Source organism: Thunnus maccoyii, chromosome 15 (genome assembly GCF_910596095.1).
Source record: "Thunnus maccoyii chromosome 15, fThuMac1.1, whole genome shotgun sequence".
Taxonomy (NCBI): Eukaryota; Metazoa; Chordata; class Actinopteri; order Scombriformes; family Scombridae; genus Thunnus; species Thunnus maccoyii.
In genome coordinates this window covers 12,094,106-12,118,040 of record NC_056547.1, presented here as the reverse complement: position 1 = coordinate 12,118,040, position 23,935 = coordinate 12,094,106, and the positions used below count along the sequence as shown (strand labels likewise).

Sequence of the window (23,935 nt, the reverse complement as noted above, 5' to 3'; positions counted from 1 at the left end):
ACACTATGAGATATGAAGTGACTCTCACCACCTCTTATGTCATCCTTGATTAACCGTGAGCCTGGAACCTCTCCAGGAAAACATGTAATGTAATTTACTGACTTGAAATGGACACCTAAATGACTCCAGCGTGCGGCTAAGTGTGTAAAAATTATAATTTTGTGATCAAATGAGCTGAGCTGAGCCAAACATTAAATAAAAGAGAGATGAGAGAGTTTGACAACTCCAAATAAGATCTGAAAGGTGTGAATACTTTGAAGTGAATCACGGGTGTTTGCATACGCTTGAAGCTTATAGGTGAAGTTTCTGGTTAAGCTATTTCAGAGCATGTCATTTCAAGCCTTGCTCTGCTGGGTTTCAGCCTCTTAATGACATGGTTCAAGACTTCGTGAGCCACACGAGCATGACTGAGTAAAAGAAGAAGAAGAAGAAGAAGAAGAAGAAGAAAAAAAAAAAAAAACTGTCCAACCCCTCAGAAGATTTCCTGTTTCATGAAAAGTGCACAGTATGTGAGTCATATAGGGCAAGTCCTGCCGGGTGTGTGTTTACTCTGACTCTACACGGAGCTGAGAAGGAGCAACAGGCGGACCGAAGAAAGTCCGCGGTGTCTGGATATTAACGCGTTGTCAAGGTTTCGGAAAATTAATGAGAAAGAGGGGAGTGTATAGTCCGTCTCTAAATGGAGCTACTTCGGTTTTCCGCTTTTTGGTGTGGAACGATACTCTTTGGTTGTATTCTGCTCGAACAGGCGGGTGAGTTGAACTTTACACCAGCAGAAAAGTTGCCAGAGCCCCGCGAAGATCATTTCAGTGACATTTATGAAGCTTTATCGAGCGCTACAATGTAAACAAACTGCTTCTTTTGCGAATAACTTGTGAGATCATGTTTTGTTTGTTTGTTTACATAGGCCTACGGAGCGTTATTACAGCATGTATTTAGTTAAAACAACACAAACTGCCACACTGAGGAGCTCAAAATGCCTTTTTCTTACTTAGAACAACTACAATATGTCATCTATTAATATCTGTGTACACGAAGACATGAATCTCCTTTTGGCTATCACCTGTTGTACGTCACGACCTTTTTATGCTCCCCCTCAGATGAGCTATCTTCATCTTTGATGTGCGTCCACATTGTACAGGTCTAGCAGCCCCCCCTGAGGAAGACAGCGTTTTACCTTCCTCTGTCTCAGACTCAGTCCCAGCGGCACCAAGTGGCTTTGGCTGCTCCTAATCCTCTCTCCCCCTCTCTGCAATTATACGTAGCCCTGGGTGACAATTACTACCATTCATCCCTTCCATATAGCCCGCCTCCTGGGTTTAAATGACAAGCTCTTTCAGAGGAGTTGTTCTAATGATATAATTACTCCGGCTCAGCCACCCTTCCCACCACTAGCACTCAGGCATGGACTATCCCCTCAGTGCTGATTTACTTCAAAACACCTCACCAGCCCGCCGGGCAAAGTTTTAAATTACACTGTCAAGTAGTTTAGTCTGGAGTTCAAGTGTAATATTTTGATGTTTTTATTTGTCAGGGAGCTCTTTGGTTAAGACGCAGCCAGAATGCAATATCCGTCTGCAATATCCTGCGAGCTTCTTGTGAAAGTATGTCACTCTGGCAGTGTCTGTGAAGCTGCAGGAACAGGATGCCATTGATGCACTGTATGGTGCTCTCTCAATTTGCTGCTCTTTCACGCCGCAGATTGTACAGTATTTCTGTTTCTGCAAGCCGCAGGTCTAACGCTACCCCGCAGATTGAGCGAAATGACACAGTAGGCTTTTTGTGCCAGGTTAAGAGCACACACACACACACACACACACACCACATTTTCCTCATGTCAGTGTGAAGTGAGTTTGCAGGAAACAGACACTGAACAGATTTCTTTACAGTTGATTTTATCGAGATGTTTGCTTTCACTTACACTTCCCAGCTCAGGACATCAGACTTTGTGGTCATGTGATTGAACAAAGTCTTGTCATTTCCATCTTCGGCCAACAGATACGACTACAGATACACTCCGTTTGTTTGTACGTGGGAGGTACTATTTGAGCTACAGTAGGTCGGTACAAATTAACCCACTTTCTTTTTTGGTTTGGTAACAAGTTACATATTCTCGTGCAAGGAACAGGTTCAACTTCCTGTGCACTTTGAGTCAGTCTATAGCCGAATTGTGGTTATGTGGTTTAACTGTAGCAGCGCTGTCATTTGGTTCTCACTGTAAACTAACATAACTGAAGATCTGGAAGGAGTGAAGTGCTGAAGCTCTTTTTCACCCTCTTCTCCTTCTCTGTTTACTCAATAGACTTGCAATGAGTGGCCTAATCAACATCATCTTCTTAACCATTTGGCCCTACATTGTGACACTTTTACAAACTCTTTATGTATGAAAAAATTCCAGTATGATTGTCTGTAAGCGACATGATGATGTTTCCACTACTGGGTCTAGATTGATGCTGGAAAATTTGTAATATCTTCTTTTAGGATGATTTCCAGCTCAGCTTAAATCCACGAGATCCACTTTCCACTCTTACTTTTATGTGGTGGTAATGTCGGTGAAGGGAACACTCCCTTGTAGGAAAAGGAAAATCATAGAAGAGAGGAGCGGAGAGGAGGGATTGTTCACCTTCTTTGTTGCTCCATCTCTCTTTCCTCTGCCAAACAGAAGCATGCTGTCTATCTCGTTTCTATCAGAGATAGCCTTTGCTCGTGATGAAGGACAAGCTGCTAACTGCAGTTGGAGAATTTCTACAGAATACAAATATTCACCAACGCGTACGCACACGCACACACATTTCTTTTCTCTCTGAAAACATTCATAGACGCTGATACACAATGGCGTCTTTTTTTTTTTTTTTTTTTTTTTCTTTTATATTCATGAACAGAGTTGGCACAACACCTTTCTAGATGGGGAGCCGACTCATTGGCTTGACAAATTAGAGACTTCTCAGCAAGGAGATGCATCCGTGTTTCCTTTGTTTGTTGTTCTTGTCTGTCTGGCAGTTGTCTCCTTAGATGATTATCAAACCCACAGGCACTCATCACACAATCCTGTCTGTCTCACTGGTATGGGTCTGCCTGCCGGCAAAGTCAAGTCTGAACAAGACCAAAGGAGGTGGATGCCACTGCGCGCTGCTGTTATTGTTCAGACTTCACAGGGGGAAAATCTGTCCACCCCTCTAGGAAGAAATAGTCCAGATTTTCTTGTGGTTATGTTGAATATCTGCTTCTACTTACTGGCAGATTCCAAAAGACATGCACTCTTTAATGAAATAAATTTTTGTCTTGCTTTTCATGCTAATAACTATCATGTATATTCCTGTTATTGATCACGATGAAAGTGTTTTGCATCTGTGAAACCGTTTTGATGTCAAATGACTTTTGACTGCTTAAACAATCCATTAAGTATCCAATTGCATACAAGGTAACGGTCTCAAGTCTGTTTTATGTTTTTACTGACTAGACTGAACTGTCTTTCCTCTCTCTTACTTTCTCTGTCTTCTCCAGAGGCTACTATAATGAAGTTAAAAAGGCTCTGCAAGTTCTGTGACGTACGAGCAACCAGCTGTCCTGGGAAAGGGAACTGCATGGTGGGGTGTGAGATCACGTCCATCTGCCCCGATGATGACGATGTGTGTGTCAGTATTTGGTGAGTGTCCACTAGTTCAAACATGACACCTGTATTTCCAAACCACATTCCCAGCTTAATGAAAGACAGGGGGCATACATTTATTATTACGTTATAGTTATATAGTTATAGTTAAGTATAATTATAGTGAAATGAGCTTTCACCTATTATCATACTATTATACTACATGTTCTAACAAATATGTGAGGAAACAAGGGCACAATGGATTCTCTTGTATTAGTCAGACTGGGCATCTTTTCCTCCCTGAAGCCAAAAAATTTCTTCCTTGAGATGACCTTTTCCTTTGAACACTTTGTCAGTCAGCATTCTGGTGAAAACAGTTGGCTGGATTATGACAGCACATGAGTGCCGAACCACCCATCAGCACTGAATCTGACTCTGAATGTGAGAAGCAGCAGGAAGCTGCAGGAAGCAGATTTCTGTTGGTGTTAAAAGCTTAAGGCTGCGCTGCTGTTTCTCATTATATTAGCAACGTAGCGGGCATGTTATGAGCTGAGGTTAGCAGAAAGCTAATGGCACACGGACAGCAGCACCTCTTTAAAATGTTTCTCATAAGAACACGGCCAACGCTGCACAGCAGGGAAGCAAAATTTAAATATTTATATTTGTGCAAGTTCAGGTTTTTTTCCTTGTTTCCTGTTTATAATGATATTTCAAAAATCTTGCTGTTTGTAAACATGACCTCTGAGTTGCAGTGATTTACATAATGCTGAGACTGTGGACTGCCTAAAGAGACAAATATGCCATTTACAGTCACTGCTTTATCACTGTGCGGCTGAAAAATTGCATTATTTGCACGACTGCGGGCATGCCATCATCACCTTGTTTCTTGATAACACAGATATCTGAAAACTCTCCAAAAGGGTTGTGAATAAAGACTAAAAATCGAACTTAACCCAGTAAACTGGTATTCTCTGTGTGCTTTCTCTTTCTAAGGAGGAAGAAAGATGACAATGTCACCTTCGATACGATCTGTCACAACCCAGCTCACAAGCTGTACGGCCTGGTCCTGGAGGATTACAACAACAGCAAGTGTGAGATGAAAGAAAGAAAGGGCATGGGCTCACAGTTCTTTATCTGTTCCTGCTCTGAGGATGAGTGCAACGAGCACATCTTCTTTAACCCCTGTAAGTTGAAGCAGCATTAATTGATCAATTATTCACACATCCAGCAGATACAGAGAAACATTAGCATTCATTTGTCTTCTTTCTGGAGACACGATAAATATCTGTCTGATATACACTCTCCATTTAGCTCTGATCTGGTCTCCACCTACCCATGAAGGAAATATTTGTCTGCTTAGCTCTAAAATGCTCAACCATAATAATTAATTATAATAATAAACTTTATTTATACAGTACTTTTTAAAGTTTTGCAAAGTGTTTTACATGGGAAAATTTAGATCAAACGATTCATCACTATAATTAAATAAATTCAGGCAACTAAAAGTACAGAGAGTGAAACAGAACACAAAAATGCAACAATAAAAGAAGATAAGAGTGAAATAAACTAACAGAACTGATAAAATATATTAAATCGTAAGACCAAAACAGAGGGTTGACATTAATAAAAGGCTAAAAAGTGATTTAAAAGACATTTTTTTGATTCTGCAGCCTCCGATCTTCATGTTAACCAACTAGATGTAATTTTGTCTGCAGTTCAAGTCACACAGTGGGTTCATCAGAACTTATTTGCTTAAATAAGTTTCCCTCTGTGGATGGAAACAAGGTTAAAGGAGAGCGGTTAGAGTGACACAAAACAGTAAAGTGGCTAAAACGCCCTGTAGAGGTGAGGGGAACTTCAGAGTCTGGTGATAATTCTCTTGTGGGTCACTGGTTACAAGCCCCCCATGTCACATTATGCATATTTATTTCATCCATTGTGGATATAAAAATATTGATTAGTGCAGCTTTAAGTTACACAAAGTTACATAAGTCTCTTATTGCTGCACATATCTTGCATCAGTACTTCCCTATTCACAGTGGAGCAATAATGCAGCACCACCGCATTAAGCATGTAAGAAGTGTGACTTTACAGTTTGTACATCTGCACAACATAACACGGTAACGTCATAGTCATGGTCGACCTAATATTATTATTATGCCAGCTCCTATCGGCTTGTCATGTAAGGCGTCATGCATGAATGCTAACACGTGTGCACTGTAATGTTCTCCAGATACATGATTACAAACAGCTTTTGCAGACACTGGCTTATAGGCTCCAGTTACAACATTGGCCCTGGAATCAGATGTATTTTGACTACAGCATCCAGGCAATAATAACACCGAGGTACATTTCCGAGACCTGGCTCTGCACAGAGAGCCAAATTGAAAGCATCTGCACAGTGCAGACCACGTCATGGAAATACATTCGCTCACTCTAGAGAATGTCTGTGCACACTGACTAACATGAGACAGTGTTATAATGAAGGAGCTTCAGTAGAAATAAAAAAATACAAGGTGATAATACCTGTACAGTAAATATGTTGAAAAGGAACCACTCAGCCTCAGCATTCAAGTGAAACTGCTGTACCCCTTAATCTATTAGCCAGTGTCCAGCACCTCTGAGAGAAGGGTTATGATGAATTAATGTTTTAGTACAATTCAATAAACATATCAAATTCAGTATTTAATAGAGTTAGAGGAAATATACACCAGTTTAAATATGCTCGTGTTGCCATAGTGACAGTAAACCCTTTTTAACATCTACTGCCCTGTGGCCTAACAGTGTTTTTAACCATACTATCATGAATACATTCACAAAAACGATTGAAAATACCAATAAGGGTAAAAAAGGAGACATAGATTGTGATGTTAGACAAATAAACGAAAAAGCTTTTAAATAGTTCAGTTAAATCTAAACGATTTAATTAACGTTTAATGATGAATTCATCTGTATCTGCATTAAAAAATGTTATGTCAGCTGTTGTTTCAGGTGCATGGTTGCCTCTTGAGGATCTACAGAGACAGTATCATGGTTGGGGACTGAGACTTAAAACTAGCAGGAATAGTTGAAGCTATCACAGATTGAAGTGCAAAAGTGTGCCATATTTAGAGAGCCACGTTGACTCGACCGCACATTATACATAATATACATTTTACATAGATAATTTGATGAGCTGGAGAGTTTTTTTGTCATGTGATGAAACTAAAATAAGTTGAATGTCTGTTAGGAGTACCGCACCTTAAGAGCCATTATGTAATATAATTTTAAGACATTTGTTAAGTTTACAAACAGAACTTCAGTACAAAAGCAGGTAGGACCTGAGGCAAAAACTTAAATTGAGGCGGTTTAACCAGCATCACGGTCGTCAAATTGACAATTTCTTCCACTCATAGAACATTTTCTCCTGAACATTCAATATTTCATACTATAAGTGAGGCTCTGACCCAAACTGTCTGAGAGAGGCCAGGAGGCACAGTGACAGGTTTGTTGTGAGGAATAGTTTCTCACTCTATGAAAATCAAAACAAACTGGCTGAGGCCATGTTGAGGATTTCAGACATGTGGTTTCCTGTTTAAAAAAAAAAAAAAAAAAAAGAGAGAACCAGTGAGCCTGACTGAGGAGTCAGCTAGATTCGTCCACCCTCATTTCAACCACCTCTGCTCCTCACAGCTAGCCTCTAAATACAGATTCATTTGTTTTTTAGTTCATCCATCTGGACGCTTAAATTGTAAACACATTTCTGGGTGAAACCTGTTTTCATGTCACATTTTGCAACCACAGTCTTTAACTCAATTTAAAACTTAAGGTAAAGTAGAAGCTGTGAATTTTAGAATGGAAAGACTTGTGTGGCGCTCACTCAGAACAACAACACTACATATAAATGCTTAAATTTAGAAGTCATCAAACTGGATTTTCTCATTTAGTATGTTGTGTCTAGAGATATACTGTTTATAGGACGTCTTTTACAGCTGCAGCTTCAGAAACTGGACCATAAACACAGCGTAAGCATAAACTTTCACTGTTTGCCAAAACCGTAGCTCCCAGACACACCACCTACTAAATTATAAGAATCAGACATAAACTATAAAGAGACACAATATGTGGTTGACTGGGTCATGGTTTGGAGCGGTTTGCATTTATGGTCCAGGCGCTAACTTTAGCTTTCTTATGCTTATAGACATTCCACAGGGAAGAGTCAGGTTCCTGTGCTGTTCAGAGAATATTACTTTACTCTTGGCTAGATGTTGATACAATCTGCAGAGACAGAATTTGAGTTTTAAATCTTTTTATTAGGGGAGACAAATCGTTACATGTTTATGAAGGTTCCAAAAAAGCACAAGTGAAAAAAGACAGTGTCTCCAAAGAGCTTAGATCATGTTCTCACAGAGCGGAGAGAAAAATACAAGAGGAAGATACATCTCCCACTTTTTGTCCCCTTGTCTTGCTCATTGTGTTTTTCTACTACATCCTCTTACTTAAGTTTTCACCTTTTGGTCCCTCAGACAAAGATTCCCAGGTGGTGGCTGTCATCTTAGTGAGCTTGGTTCCACTTCTGGTTATGGCTGTTCTCGTCATCACTTCCTTCTACTGTTATCGAGTCTACCGCCAGCGCCAAGCCACCTCCAGACGCAAGAGAGGTCTTCCTCTGGACTTCAGTGACGCTCACGCCATAATGATAGATGATGAAGGTTCGGACAGCAGCTCCACACACGCCAACAACCTCAACCATAACACTGAGCTGCTGCCCATCGAGCTGGACGTTCAGGTCGGAAAAGGACGCTTTGCGGAAGTTTACAAAGCCAAGCTGAAGCAGGGCTCCTCGGTCAGCGAGGAGCAGGGCTTTGAGACTGTGGCTATCAAGATTTTCTCATATGAGGAGTACGCCTCCTGGAAGAATGAGAAGGAAATTTTCTCAGACGCAGACTTGAGACATGACAATGTGCTTCACTTCTTGACAGCAGAGGAAAGGAAGGTGCAGAGACAGTACTGGCTGATCACAGCGTACCAGCCTAGAGGGAACCTTCAGGAGTACTTGATTCACCATATTGTCAGCTGGCATGACCTGTGGCTCCTCGGGGGTTCGCTAGCCCGTGGATTGGCGCACCTTCACAGCGACCACACCACATGCGGTCGCTACAAAGTGCCTATCGCACACAGGGACATTAAGAGCTCCAACATATTAGTGAAAAGTGACCTGACCTGTTGCGTGTGTGACTTTGGCCTCGCACTTCGCCTGGATAACTCTCTATCTGTGGATGAGCTGGCCAACAGTGGGCAGGTAAAGCTCTCTAATCCTAAATTAGAGGTTTTTATTTGGATTCACTTGGCTCTTGATCCTCTCAGAGATTAAAAAAAAAACTCTACACTAGACACGGCCATTTATTTCTTTAATGATATTTATCAGACGCTGAAAAGAGCCTCGCTATCAGTCAAACTTTTCATTTCTAATCATCCTCCTTCATCACTCAGGGACACCATCTCTTAATATTTGGCGCTCTATATCTTGGCCACAGGTGGACAGTGCTGATAGAAATAGTGCTGTAGGTGTTCTTAGGTTGTCATTCTATTATAGTCACAAGACAAAGAGCCTTGTTTGATTCTTAATGGACTCATTATGCTGATGTAATAGGCCAGAGCCATTTCAGACTGTTATGAAAATGACTCATTATGAAAAGGCATCACCCTTTGCTGCTCAGCACACCTAATGCATTGTAATGCCCTTAATGCATCTGAACACATTTTCCAAGGTGGTAATTATGTGAAGACAAGCAACGAGTTGTCGAGCTCTGAGCTACTTTTGTTTTTCCAATTATTTTAAACATTAAACATGTTTTGATTTAAATAAATGTGAATATGACATCTCACTACAGCACAAAATTACCACCTGCCCACTTGATCAAGGCAAGTAAATAACTGTTACTGCAAAGATTGTCTACTTAGCCTGAGATTTTCACAACAACTCCCCTTTAATTGTGAAAATGCAGTCATTGCTTGAAAATGTTATGGTTTGCCAGCTCTCCTTACCTGAAGCACCATGTTTAAGCCACACAAAACAATATTTTACATTCCCTTACAGTTCATGTCGGTGGTACCAAGGACTTAAATGACATAGAAAACTTTTTTATCCCTGTCTGCTTTTGTCACAGGTGGGAACAGCCAGGTACATGGCTCCAGAGGTCTTGGAGTCCAGAATCAACCTGGAAAACATCGAGTCTTTCAAACAGGCCGATGTTTACTCCATGGCTCTTGTACTGTGGGAGATCATCTCCAGGTGTAGCGCTATTGGAGGTAAGATATGATCACACACACGTGACTATATGCAGTTTTGATCAGAGACGTTGGAGAAAAGTTTTGATGCCTCAATTACTGCATGGTAATGTTAGCCTTTGAATTTGATAGTTAATGCAGTAGTTTTGGATGGAAGCTGCTGACAGCTTATATTTTGTGGGAAAGTTTAAAATGTTTACATGTATAAATAGTTTCATCATACTTATCCCGTTGAGCATTCAGACCATGGGACATCAAAACCTCCACTGAAACCTAATCAAAACATTTTGCCTTTTTATCTTGAGCAACTTAAAGTAAATGGATAAATTAGGCAATAAATTAATCATTAATTTGAATAAAACATTACTGAAAGATTAAGTGAATATATAAAATCTGCAAAAAATAACATTTTCATTTATAAATTTTACAGACACACTCTCACTGTAATGCAGCTGAGTTCAAGGATGATATAGACAACAAGCCAGTGTGCAGGCCAAAATCAGTTTAAGCTCTCTATATTGAATTTAAGAATACGAGTGTATAGCTTGCCCCTCTTCCAAAAGAGGTTAAAAATACTGGCACAGTCAGAGAACAGTAGGCCTGGAGTCAGTGTGTTTCTCAGAGACACTCTATTAGATATAGTAGATACAGTAGACACTTAAAAAGCCCCTGAAGATGGACTCTTTAAAGGAATAGTTTGACATTTTAGGAAATATGCTCATTCACTTTCTTGCTGAGAGTTAGATGAGAAGATCAAGAACACTCTCACAACTGTCAAACTGTTAAATTTGAAGCTATAACCAGCTACAAGCTTAGCTTAGCATAAAGACTAGAAACAGGGGAAACAGCTAGCCTAGCTGTGTGCAAAGTCAACAAAGCCCACCTACTAACACCTCTAAAGCTCACTAATTAACATTTTATATCTCTCATGTGTTTAATTTGTACAAAAAGTAAAAACACCAATTTTGTGGTTTTGGTCTTGTTGTCAGCGTGAGGTTGCCAGTGAGCCTGGGGAGCCTTCATTAGGCCGCTGCCTCCAGCACATAATCCCCCATAAAACCACAACTTGACAACTATGGGAGTGGTTTCGATCTTCTTACCAAACTCTTGGCAAGAATAAGCATATTTCCCAAAGTGTGGAACTATTCCTTTAATCAATATTGCACCTTGCAGCTCTCAGCACCCATGTTAGTTTTTCTTAGTGTTTATTATGATTAATTATTCAAGATTCAAGATTAACTTTACTGTCCCACAGAGTGGGAAATTTGTCTTGGGCTCTTCACTCATGCTGCAGCCATAAAAAGACAAAGTTTCATAAACAGAAAAAATACAAATGAGCTTATAAATAACAAACAAAGCTCTAAAACCACATTTCACATACAGAAAATATACAAAGGTGTTAATAAATAACATACCAAGGTTCTAAAAGTACCTAGGCAAACAGAGAAACAGAGAAAATCCCCTTTTCATTAAAAAACAAGGGACTGTGAACCTCCTACCAGAGGACAGTAGCTGGTACTCAGTGTGTAGAACATGAGGGGTCAGTTACTATCCTATTGGTTTGCCTTAGGGTAGCCTGTTTGTAAGTAAACTGCAGGGACATATGCTGTTTTATTTATGTTTATTTATGTTTTAATTATGTTTGGTGGATGCCTACTGTAAACAAGATATTCAAGTGTACCTGGTCAGTAACATCAAACCTCCACTGTACACACAGTAAACATCACTGTGACCTTTAGTTAATAATAGACATAACTACGTTCTCCTTGGTAAATTAGAGATTAGCCTGGGTTGTTGCATGTAAAGGAAATCAATAGAAACACTGATTGATGAAATTCCCTTTGGAGCCTGTGTAAGTATCCTCTAGAAATACAGTAAAAACAAAAATTGCTTCCGCAGCTCGCTTGACCTCTGAGGAATACGAGCACATTGATGACTTTACCAATTAGGAGTGCAGTGACCAACTCCACCTTGAGTTCACTTACTGGATGTGTGTGTCGTTTATATCCCATTAATGTGGGAACAAAATCTAAAAGTGTCACACACACACACACACACACACACACACACACACACACACACACACACACACACACACAATCCGTCTTATAGAAGTCTCAAGGATCAGCTTTCACTTTACTAATGTACCATTGCTTCTGTTTGTCATTCTGTTGCAAAAACAAGGCCAGGATATGTGCAAATAATAGAAATGGGTGATTATCTGAAAGCAAACCACAGGGCAGTATTTCATGTCGACACTCAGCCATTTGTTTTCACTTCCCTTAAGTGTCTCTGCGGAGTAGCTTGTTTCTGTGACTGGTCCTGTCTCCATTGTGTCAGAGCATTGATGGAAAGCTGGATTTGGACATGAACTTGTCTCCTTTAGCTTTTTCCTGTTTTGCCCCCTGTCTCCCCTCGGGGCCCCTTGAAGTGTATTGCACAGTTACGTTGCCCAAGAGTCCTGTGAAGAAAAAAACATGGCCGAGTGACCCACGATCTCCCTCGCTTTTCCTTCCCAGCAGCAAGAATATGTTTGCCCTGTGGGTACACGTTTGAAAAGAAAATAGACTATTTCCTGTTTTGCAAAGAGCACAGTCCCAAGACAGACTGTTTTTTTTTTTTTTAGTGTGAAGTTAACTTTGTAAGTATGGATGTCTTCTTTTATATGAGGATGTTTTGCGGGTAATGTCTCTTGAGAGTGGACCAGGCAGGATACATGTTGGTAGTGATGGACTAAACGAATTCAGGCTCACTGGACGGATGTTAATGTGGCTTCTCTTGGTTTCCTCTTGAGGAATTTGACACACAACAGCTTGATTCATTCCACACATCTTCCTCCCATCCCATCCCTTTCATTCATTTCTTACATCTTACTTTCATTACCTTACTTTCCATTTAGATATTAACAAAAACTGTAAAAGGAAGCAAACGTTATTTTAGGCACATTTAAATACTGAATGTCCTTGCACAGAAACTCTTTGTCATTCTCTGCTTCTAAATTTGACACTCTCAACCTCTTAACACTTCCCTCCCCCCCTCTGTCTGTCTATCTTTTTCTCTGTCTCTCTTTTTCTTCCTACCCTGAGGCAGGTGAGACAGCAGTTAATCACTCTCCCACTGCACCGCAACACTGTAGACGACCATCCAGCCTTACTCATGCCGGCACAGACAGACAGGGAGGACAGGCTAGTGTAGATTTACTGGAGAGAGGGGAAGCAGAGGGGTTTTCATCCCACCCTTGGACCAGAATAGAGATTATAGACAGAGACAGCTTGGGTTCAGTTCATGTGTTTTTCTGTGTATGTCTACCCCCTTTTTCTTTTCTAGACTTGGCATCTCTCCGAGATGAGCAGAGGGGTGAAATGTAGTTCATTAAAGCCAAAAACTTAAGGAGATGTACTCATGCTAAAAGGTTAAAACTTTGTACAAACACAGCCAACCCTCTTCTCTTGACAGATCCTGAGGAAAGTGGAAAGAATAAGCCGTGCAAATGAGATGCAGTAATTTGATTTTGCTTCACTGGCAGCTCAAAAAAAAAAAATCCCCATAGATAGTACGCTGACAAAGATCTGGTATTGATTCTGGAATCAGAGCACCACGAGAGTAAAACTGATGTGTTTACAGAGTGCACTTAAAGAGTTCCATGCTTTCATGCTGCTAGTCTCTTGTTTTTCCTGAAGTTGCCAAGTTATAACTGGAGGTCTGTGAGTCACTCATGACACCCTGAGAACTCACCTCTTTTGAGACAAAATGTGAGTACGTGCACCCAAACACGCACAGATTCAGAGTGACGCATCCCAGGGCAGCGTTATAATGACTGGGGTGAAGCCTTGCTGCTTGCCTCTTGTCTCAGATGCCACCTGTGTACATGTGTGTGGAAGACAGATGTCTGATCAGCGCCCTGCGTCTCAGTGGCAGGCAGCCACACAGCCACTCTGTCAGAGTTCCTGGGGCCGAGGTCTGATCTGAGATCTGCCGGGCGAGAAGAACAAGAACGACAGCGCCAGTCAGCCAGCCATGAGCCATCACTCTGCTTTCTTTATCTTCCCAGACTACAAAGGCAGAGGAAGAGTTAGAGTGAGAGGGAAATGGCATGATAAGCACACCTTTGAGAGAAGGAAAAGTTGGATTCAGGGCTCAGGCCTTTTTATCTTTGCCTCCGTTCCCTAAAATGTCTCTCCTGTATAATTTAGCCAGTCCAGATTTAAGGCTTGGAAAGACTATGAGGGCGTTCCTCAGGCGGGTGGGGCTAAGTAGGGGGATAATAGCGGAGTGGCGTTGAACATGGAGCTGTAGACAGAGAAATGCCTTCAGTCCCTAGAGGGAAAGGTTGGGCTAGACTGAAGAGGAGGAGAGGTTAGGGCAGCTGCTTTCCAGATGTCAGACCATCAGCCCCTTCAGGACTGGAGGGCCTGACGTGTACTGTATATACTGTGTGTGCGCGTGTGTTTTTGTTACCTCATTGGGGACCTTCTCCGGTATAAACACCAACCTTGTTGAGACCAGTAGTCCTCATGGGGACCAAAGCCCAACCCTAATGTGGCAAAACGTCATTTCTGAGGTCCTGGTTAAGGTTGTGGGTAAGGTGTGAATTGATGTTAGGTTAAGCTTAGGGTTAGGCATGAATTGGTTATGGTTAAGGTCCGGGTTTGGGTTAGGCTGTCCACAATGAATGGAAGTCAATGCAATGTCCTAACAAGGATAGCTGTGCAAACTTCTCACTCAGTGGAAAAAAAGAATTGCAAGCATTTTGTGATACACATGAAGTATTAAAACACTTCACATCCTGACAATATATTTTCAATATGGAAACATATATTCTAATTTTTCACTTGGGAACTTCATCATGGTTCCCATCAGTAGCCATGTAAGCCCATATTCATCATTCTGGCATGTAAACCCACATTTTCTATCATGGATACTATATATACGTTTGCATGCTTGTGTTGGCACACACACATACACTGTCATTCACTTATTCATGCACTCAAAAATACTAAAACATCCTTCATTAATGAACACATCGAGACCACCGAGATGCATCAGAATCTCAAATCTCTCAGACTGTTTTGTTCCACATCTTGTATTGATTGCACTTTTACAGACAGACAGTGCCTAATGCTTTCCCCAACTCTGTGTGTGTGTGTGTGTGTGTGTGTGTGTGTGTGGAGCTGGAGGTCCAGCATCTTTTGAGGACAAATTTTGGACTTGAAACCACTTGACTGGGGACAAAATGTTCGTGTCCAATTTGGTTTCAGTGAAGTTGCATCCAGCGTGAGCTAAAATGGTTTTGGTCTTCTTTAATGGGGTTAGGTGAAGGTTAGGGCATGTTATACTTAATGGTAGTGTAAGCCTCCAGGCTAAGTTGATGCCATATGTCCAAAAGTAAGCTCTGCTAATGTGCATTGTACATGCATGCAATGTGTGTGTGTGTGTGAGTGTGTGTGTGTGTTGATCTGTACTAAATGACTTTAACAACCTGCGAGGAACACAAAACAAGTGTCACAGCCACCGCAGCCTAATGAAAACCAGCAGAGAAGGCTGTGAGTTGGATTTGTGTTGTTGCAGACTCAGACAGACTTTGGGAAACAGACAAAGTTGCTGTGATCACATTACTAATTTATTACCACGTTCATGTCGAAGATCTGTTTTTCTGCATTATTTATGTGTTTAGGTGAAAGAATTTCTGTTCTTTTTTTTCTGTATTTATGCTTTGTTGAGCATAATTGGACAAAAATGTCAACTTGGATTGTTAGCAGGACAAGTATATCAAACAAGATATCAAATGTGTGCTTGCAACTGTGCTGTAAAGATTCAAGACGGTTTGTATGTCTCTTTCTCTTTTTTGTTTTGTTTTGTCTTGGCCTGCCACTATAATTGAGCATTTATAACTAAACATAACAAGTTAATGGTTGATATATCAATATGTAGCACAGCATCTGGCCGTTGTATGAAAGACAAAACTGAAGGATGACACTCATTGAGAAGTTTCCCTACTCTGCTGTTGTTGCTAAATATAAGTGAATTTCTCTTGGCTGCAGACTCTCAGACAGTTTCTACAGGCATGCCTGACAACTGGCATGAAAAATAGACATTTAAGGATGAAATATGTGCAAGCTTTGCAAATTTCACATCACTACATTTCAGCTGTCGTAGGAGACATAGTGCATGTTCCCCATAGTTACTGTGCTGAACTTGTTATACTGTATTGCTTTGCAGAAATCTTGTCAATATGCAGTGTGTGACTTCTGCAAACCACAGCATTCCTCACTCGCCCTGTGTTGTGTTTTGAATAGCGTTTGCTAGTTCGGAGTTTAATTTAAGGTTTGCCCATGAAAAAAAAAAAAAAAAAAACATTTTTCCTTTTAGAGAAGGATTGGCAAATCTTTCCGTGCTGGAATACACAGTTTTGTTTACACTGCAAAGTGCCCAGTAGTATGATTTCATATATTTTTGGACCCATTGTTTGAGGATGAACACATAAACATGTTTGCCCAACAGTTTACATAGTGGATTTGCAGTGTAGCACGTAGTTATACTCTCCCTCTAACCTGTCAAAACAAAAAGAAACATCTGTCTCCTTTTATTTTAAATAATGACTGATGTTTGGGTGGGGCTGTGTTAAAGCTTTTACACCAAACCAGAGAAACTATGCATGCAAAATATAGGACATTTCAGCCTTTGAAAAGAATTGCATTAGTTTGTGTCCCAGAAGCCTCCGATTCCCGTCTGCCGGCTTCTTAACTTCCTGTGAGCTTCTTTGAAACATGATTTCAAATAGTGAAATGAAACTCATCTGTTCTGAAGTGGATGGTCTACTTCAATATTTTCGTTTAATCAATGTGGTGTTGTGGATTCCTTAATTCCTTTTATTTTTCAGTAATCTTCATACAAGATGTGTCAGTTTACGAGACATGTTTGCCTCGTGACTGGGCGGGTAACTCCAGAGCTCGCTGACTCTGATCGACACTGCTTTGTTTCAGTTATGTAAACTCTGCGGGACAGATTTACGTGCAGGAAAATGCCGGACAAACCTGCTCTGCACCTTTCATTCAGGTTATGTTTGCAATCTGTGTGTATTTAAAGCCTGATGTAATAAGTTGTCATCTAATTACACAATCAGTAAGATTTGCACGCTTAGAAAAAATAAATGAAGCAATTAGAGCTGCCCCCTGAAAGTCAATGAGTCGAGTCATCTGTCGGATACCCCTCGGTCAACTGAGATTCTTCAAGTCAAGTATGTTGGCAATTCAAATAAGCCGCAATTCAGATCTTGCACCATATGCAGCTGTCTTTTATTGATTTTTAAAATCCTTAAAAATATGCTCCCATGACTAAAAAATCATTGCTGAAACTCATGCCAATGGATTTTCTTATTGCCCAATAGTCCCAAAATGAAAAAAAACAAATAGTTGAATCTGCGTATTGAACAGTCAAATCTGATTTGACTGACAAAACTCTGAGTCGGGTACAGCTAGAAGCTACAACCAAAACAAGTTAAACGACAATGAAGGTTGCAATAGACTAAATCCAAGCAGTAACTCTGCTAAACCCTAAACAGCCAGTAACAGCCTCTGTATTTTATAGCTTATGACACTAAATAGCAGCTAGGAATCATCAGATGTTACATCGTATTTGTTTTTGATTAACATCACCATTGTTAATCATAGTTCCTGCTACACATGATACATTTCTGACTTCTTGAGTATTTACCGTCATTTATCATTCTTGTGTAATAATGACGCGAATTTACGGTATGTTTAACTATCAGAATAATCTGGTAAAATGAGTCACAGTTGTAAAAAACAAAAGCAATGTACTGAATGTACTCCAATCTGTCTTTCTAAGTGGTATCCATTCTGACATACAGTAGTTATTGCAACAGCTGAGAAGCATTATTGTGTTCAGCTACAGTCAACAGTGATCAACAATTTAAAGTTTTCAAAGCAGTGTAAAATAAAGAAAGCAGATTTTCTGTTGTCTTTTCCTGTTTGCTGTTCAACGGTTTTTGTCCGCCTTTGTCACGGTGTTATTCGTGGAATTTTATGTGATTCTCAAACTGCTGTTTCATCTCCTGGTCATCTTTTAATTATTGAAAATCCACTAAAGGCTAATTATTTACTTCAACATTCCTCACACAGTCATGTCCTTCATCAGACTTTTCTTATCTCGCTGGATTTCCGAAACTTGTGTTTTCTTTATACAAGCACTCCACGCTTCAAAGCCAATTGGAATTTGATTTGTTGTTTTACTCCAAGGATATATTAATTCATGTAAAGATAAACTGTCTTTGGAAATTCTTGACCCACAGTTTCCAGAATATATCTTCCAAGCCAACACTTTGAAATCTTGCCCTGAGTAAAACTGGTAAATTGCCTTTGACAAGCACTCTGGGTTTTGTTGTGTAAGAGAGCTGACACAAAGCCAGAGCTGTGTTGGTGAGATACTTTAAGCCCATTGATGCTGAGAGTAAAAATGTGATAATAATAAGTGTTTCTCTTCAGCAAATCTCCCTCTCGGCCCCTCTATCAGCAGCACAGGATTCTTTAGTTGTTTGTGCTGCCTCAGTGCTATTTAAAGTTTGCAACCTGCAGTTTTAATTTAGAGCGCACAGTGAATCCTTTGAGAGGTGTTGTTGATGTGTGTGCTGTGGGGCACTGCCATCTGATCTAGCCTCTCTGTTCAACAGAATTGCATCTTCCAGTAGATGTGAATGAAAGTTTATTGCTTGTATAAAACATCCAAGGCTCACCGTTTTGATGAGATCACAGGCTAATTTTTTTTTTGTTCCTTTCTCTTATTTGTGTGTTTGCATACAGAGGTGAAAGAATATGAGCCACCCTTCGGGAACCTGAGGGAACATCCGTGTGTAGAGAGCATGAAGGACAGCGTTGTCCGAGACAGAGGAAGACCTGAGATCCCCAACAGCTGGATAAACCATACAGTAAGAGACACCACACACAAGCATACGTACATGCAAGACATGTTTTAACGTCAATCGGAGAACGTTATGATGTCCTACGGGGTGAGGTGACTTTATGACCATTCAGGTTCACAAAGCCCTTTCAATACTTGTTGGATAACCTGAGAAGTTAATGATGCTCAACTTGAAAATAATTCACTCTGTTTTCATGCTGGTGAAAGGCAAAGGTGCAAACACAGGTGAATTGTTAGTTGAATTTAGCGCGTTACATTTTTTCTTTGTACATGCACTTATTTGATGACTTCAAGATTTCAAACTTACCTCCTCACCCCAAGGGTGTGGCACAGACATGCCTGGATTAATTTTCTAGGGAGCCCTGGAGAAAAACTGAGCTGCTAGGCCCCCTCACACTCCCATTTCTCTCACTGTCTGTGTAATGTTAACAGTTTTTTTTATGCTAGAATACTACCTGGCCCCAGTTTTAGTGTGTTGTAATTTGATTAAATACATACAAGAACAAAACTAAAGTAAATCTTAAAACTAGTTGTAGAGAGTGAGAAGATTAGGTAATAAAGCTGAACCCTCCTCACGTCATTAGTGCTGCAATGATTAGTTGATTAATCGATGGTCAGAATTAATTGGCAACTATTTTGATCATCAGTCATTTTTCAATTAATCGATTAAACGAGAAAATAATCTGCGGATTAATCGATAATGAAAAGTAACTGTTAATTACAGCCCTACATATCATGCGCTTTATTCGTGCACTTTCCTAAACCATGTTTTAAATTAAATTAGCACAAACAAGTTGACACACAATCTTCTTAATTGTTTCCATTCAAACGAAACTAACATAAAGTAGGCAAGGAGATCAGATCAATCAATTAAGCACAATGTATACCTGCGCAGAATAGTTCCCATCTATAACTCTAGTGTATTATTCTCTATTCATGACCCCATCTTTTTCTTTTATACAGACAGATTGATACACAGATGGAAACACATAAAAACATATGAACATTCATAGAGTTTCAGCTTTAGGGAAGGATAATATTCTTTGTCAGTCTTGCCTCAAGTCAGTATTATTGACTGATGATATCTGTGCTCCACTGCTCCCCCTGCAGGGCATCCAGCTGGTGTGCGCGTCCATAGACGATTGCTGGGACCACGACCCGGAGGCCCGTCTGACGGCCCAGTGTGTCGCTGAGCGCTTCGACGACATGGAGTACCTGGACAAGCTGTCCGAGCGCTCCAACTCAGAGGAGAAGATCCCTGAAGAAATCATTGTGGTGGATGAGAAGTAGAGCTCAACAGAAACACTGCCCCCACCAGGGTGGCTGAGGACTTACAACCAAGCAGCTGGGAGAGAAAGAAATTCCAGTGGATCCGTTGTTTGCTATGGGTTCGTCAAAAATGTGCGACGGAGGAGCAAACTGGAAAATCATGTAGATGAAAGGGAACTGTTAACAGAGATGGACCTGTTGGACTTTGTTTTCTTCTACATGCTTCAGAGACTGGATCAAGTCATAAACAAACAGGGATGTCACATTATAAAGCTTGTTAACCAAATACTATTTGCACTTTATCAGTATCTATGCACACCAAATGATATATATTCAGTGTCTATTTTGTTTTGACAATACATTTCAGGTATACGGAATAAAGGGACGACATATATTTAGAAAAAAAGGGGGCAAAAGGGAGCTATTTAAAATATTAAGACTATTAGTAACACTAATATCCCCCTTACAGTGTATTTGTATCATACTAAAATGGTTTCCTAGTTGCCTTGGATAGATGTCAACGTGACTGGATGACAGTACGATGCAAGATTCAAGGTGCAAGTATAATTTTTTCTGGCATAAAATGGAAATTACCCACATGAAAGAAATAGAAAACTCATCCAAGGCAGTAATCTGCGGGGAAAGCTGATATCATAACTGTAAAATAAAGACAGCAAAATCAGCCACAAAGGAAAAAGGCAACTGCGTGTGTGCGTGTGTATTACTCAGAGGACTCCGATCTAAAAAAGAACGTCTGCTTAATCAGACCAGGAGAATAAAGGGAAAAAAGATACTGTGTGTGTATTAAGGACTCTAAACTGAAAGTTCCAGACTGCTGCCTATCTGCTACAAAAGCACTTCTTCTGCTTTTGTAGACATTTTGTGACAGAAAGGGGAATTCTGATCCTGTGCTTAGAACAGATCTATATCAAACTCATTTTTGTATAAAAGTGTAAAGCCATAAAATAAAAGTGTTACAGTATTCATTGTACCAAGTGGTGTCTTTAATGCTAACATATTGCTTCATACTTTTACTTTCAGATGATTTTTCTTAACTGACTTAAGTGTTTTCAACAAAAGTGTTTTGTGAGATGATCGGCAGTGTCTGTCAATCACTGACTTGCATCATACAATGTAAGCCATCACTTCCTCCCAATCTGGACTACTCTGCAATTTTCAGCACCGCACTTACTGTATAGTTTCATTATGACATTAGGATGTATAACTCTCATAATTTACTAGTATTACAATTATTAGCCAATATTCTACATAAAAATGTATTTAAAGCTCCATAAAGAAACATTTTTGACATTTCCAACATTGAATCAAATGACCTGTAATTCCAAATGTTGCTAATTCTGTTGATCCCACTGAGTTATTTCAACACTGTCAAATTCAATGAGTACATACCTTTTTTTTTAGGTTAACAAAAGGTTAAACTACAGGGAAAACTCCACTAAGTTGAGACTAAAAGATCAGTGAATACTAGACAAAACTGAGGCTAAAACACCACCGACTAATGCCCCAAACCAGGTCTAAACTACCAGTGAATTTTGAGTTTAATCTTTTTTATTTTTCTTATTCCTTTCATTTGCCATCAGTGGGAAAAAAAACATTGCAAGCGTACTATGATACACTTGAAGTATGAAAACACTTCACATCCTGAAAATATACTTTCAGTATGGAAACATATATTCTAATTTTTCATTTGGGAACTTCACTCCTGCTGGTTGACAGGCTCATTACAGGAACATCGTGATCATGGTAGCCCATCAGTTGGCATGTATGCCCATATTCATCATTCTGGCATTTAAACCCACATTTTCTATCATGGATACTATATAGATATTTGCATGCTCGTGTTGGCACACACACATACACTGTTATTCACTTATTCATGCACTCAAAAATACTAAAACATCCTTCATTAATGAACACATCAAGACCACCAAGATGCATCAAAATCTCAAATCTGTCAGACTGTGTTGTCATCTTCTATTGAATGCACTTTTACAGACAGACAGTGCCTAATGCTTTACACCTACAATGTGTGTGTGTGTGTGAGTGTTGGATGAGACCAAGGTAAGAGGTTCAGCAGGTCCACATGGTGTTTGGCAAGGAGTGTGTCTGCGGTGTATGAAGCTGACAGGCCTTTCATCGTATGCCCACAGCTGACTCTGACTGTAAGATTTGTCGGTGTCTGTCTGTGACTTTCATCCTACCTGTCTGTCCAACTATTTGTCTGTCTGTCTGTATGTCTGTGTCTGTGTCTTGCAGGCAGCTGCTTTTAATTCATCCATTGGCTTCCAGAATCAATTTTGCCATGCTGTTAAAAAGGCTCCACTAAGCAAAAACAGACTTCTTAGACTGAACTATAAATCAGAACCCACAGCAGGATGAGAATCTACCAGGAAGGGGAGGCATATAGTATGTATGAGTGTTTAGCTCTCCTCTGTCAAGCCTTAACTAAGTGTTGTGTGAGAATTTCAGTTTCCAGCACTCAATCTATTACATCAAAATTGCAAAAAATGGACCAGAAACCTTCCTTTCACTCAAAACGCATTAACCTAGACTGCAGTTGTGAAGCTGCTCCACTGAAAATGCATGAACTGTTCAACAAATGCTCTCATGAACAGTAAGAAAGTGATTTATCAGCTACAGTGGGCTGTCGTCTCACAGGGAGATTTCCATTGCCCTTCTTGCAGTTTACATGCTCTATTTACATAAACTATGCCACAGGCACACTTGGTGTAGGTTGCGCTACAGATAAATTGGACACCACCCCAGGATATACATGCTGATGATAAATGATTTATAATTTTACATTATAAATGGATTACCACAGGGGCGTCAAACATAACAAAAGTAACATTTGTCTTCATTTTTCACTATCAAATAATGTGATGCCAATTTTCCTGCAGCACAGGAGTTCTCAAAAGGAGATTCTTTTTTTCTTTTTTTAAGTGAATGCCTCTAAATGCCTCCTGAAGCGTGTCTTTTTTTACTGACAAAACATTTGTCAGTGTCACTGTAAGAATGACATCTTCATTCCAATAGTAAATTCAAATAAGCTTTTACTATTTTTATTGCAGAAGTAATAGAGAACCTCAAAAAGGTAACTGCAGTTAGGTGCAGTTTGGTTAACAGCCTGGGACAAGTGTAAAGCAATTACATATGAATCATGTAACACATGGAGTCATTCAACAATAATCCTGTTATGTTTAATCCTGTTATGCCAGTTCACATTCCTGTACCTTGCAAATTAATTCACTAAATTTTGGCTTTAGTAATAGTTGTAGGAGAATAGTAATTAAGAGAACAAATTGATGACATTTTTTCATATTTCTTTCATGTTTGTTTTTTAAACTTTAGGCTATAGATGATTTTTTTGTCTCGTCAGCATTAATGATAATCATGTCTTCAGTCAATTGGTACAAATTCTCCTATCTGTATCACAGTGTTTGTTGTAATTAAAGTGAAATGTAAGCATGGACACACAACACACACTCTGCAACACTACTGCAGAATATTCTTATTGCCTGCATTTTGTCTTTGCACCAGTAGAGGGCGTAGTGGTTCCACTGGATACTACAGACAAAGACATCATTTGTGTCTTGTGGAACCAACTGGGTTAAAGTGCTGAGGTTCTGGATCCAGTGTGCTTACATTTCTGCTTTGAGGGGGGAAAAAAGGGAAGCGTGTGCTGTAAAAATGAAGGGACTGAGCTCAAGACTTGACAGGTCTTTCCATTACCAAGAGTCATACTTTGTAGTGCTAACCAGTCACCAAACACTAGAGTCATTTTGTATCCTGGTGGGACCTAATTGCATTTAAACAGCTGCCGTTGGCAAGCGTAACTTAACAAATTTT

The 23,935-nt window shown here is 40.0% G+C and overlaps 1 protein-coding gene across 1 annotated transcript; it reads left to right on the top strand.

The window, feature by feature from the left end:
• The first annotated feature begins 366 nt into the window (after positions 1–366).
• LOC121913625 (TGF-beta receptor type-2-like) lies at positions 367–21,049 on the top strand. Its single transcript, XM_042436358.1, has 7 exons — positions 367–752; positions 3,505–3,646; positions 4,583–4,773; positions 8,095–8,870; positions 9,739–9,880; positions 18,679–18,803; positions 19,907–21,049. The coding sequence occupies exons 1-7, from the start codon at positions 680–682 to the stop codon at positions 20,084–20,086; spliced, it is 1,629 nt and encodes a 542-aa protein (XP_042292292.1). The 5' UTR covers positions 367–679; the 3' UTR covers positions 20,087–21,049.
• The last annotated feature ends 2,886 nt before the right edge of the window (positions 21,050–23,935 follow it).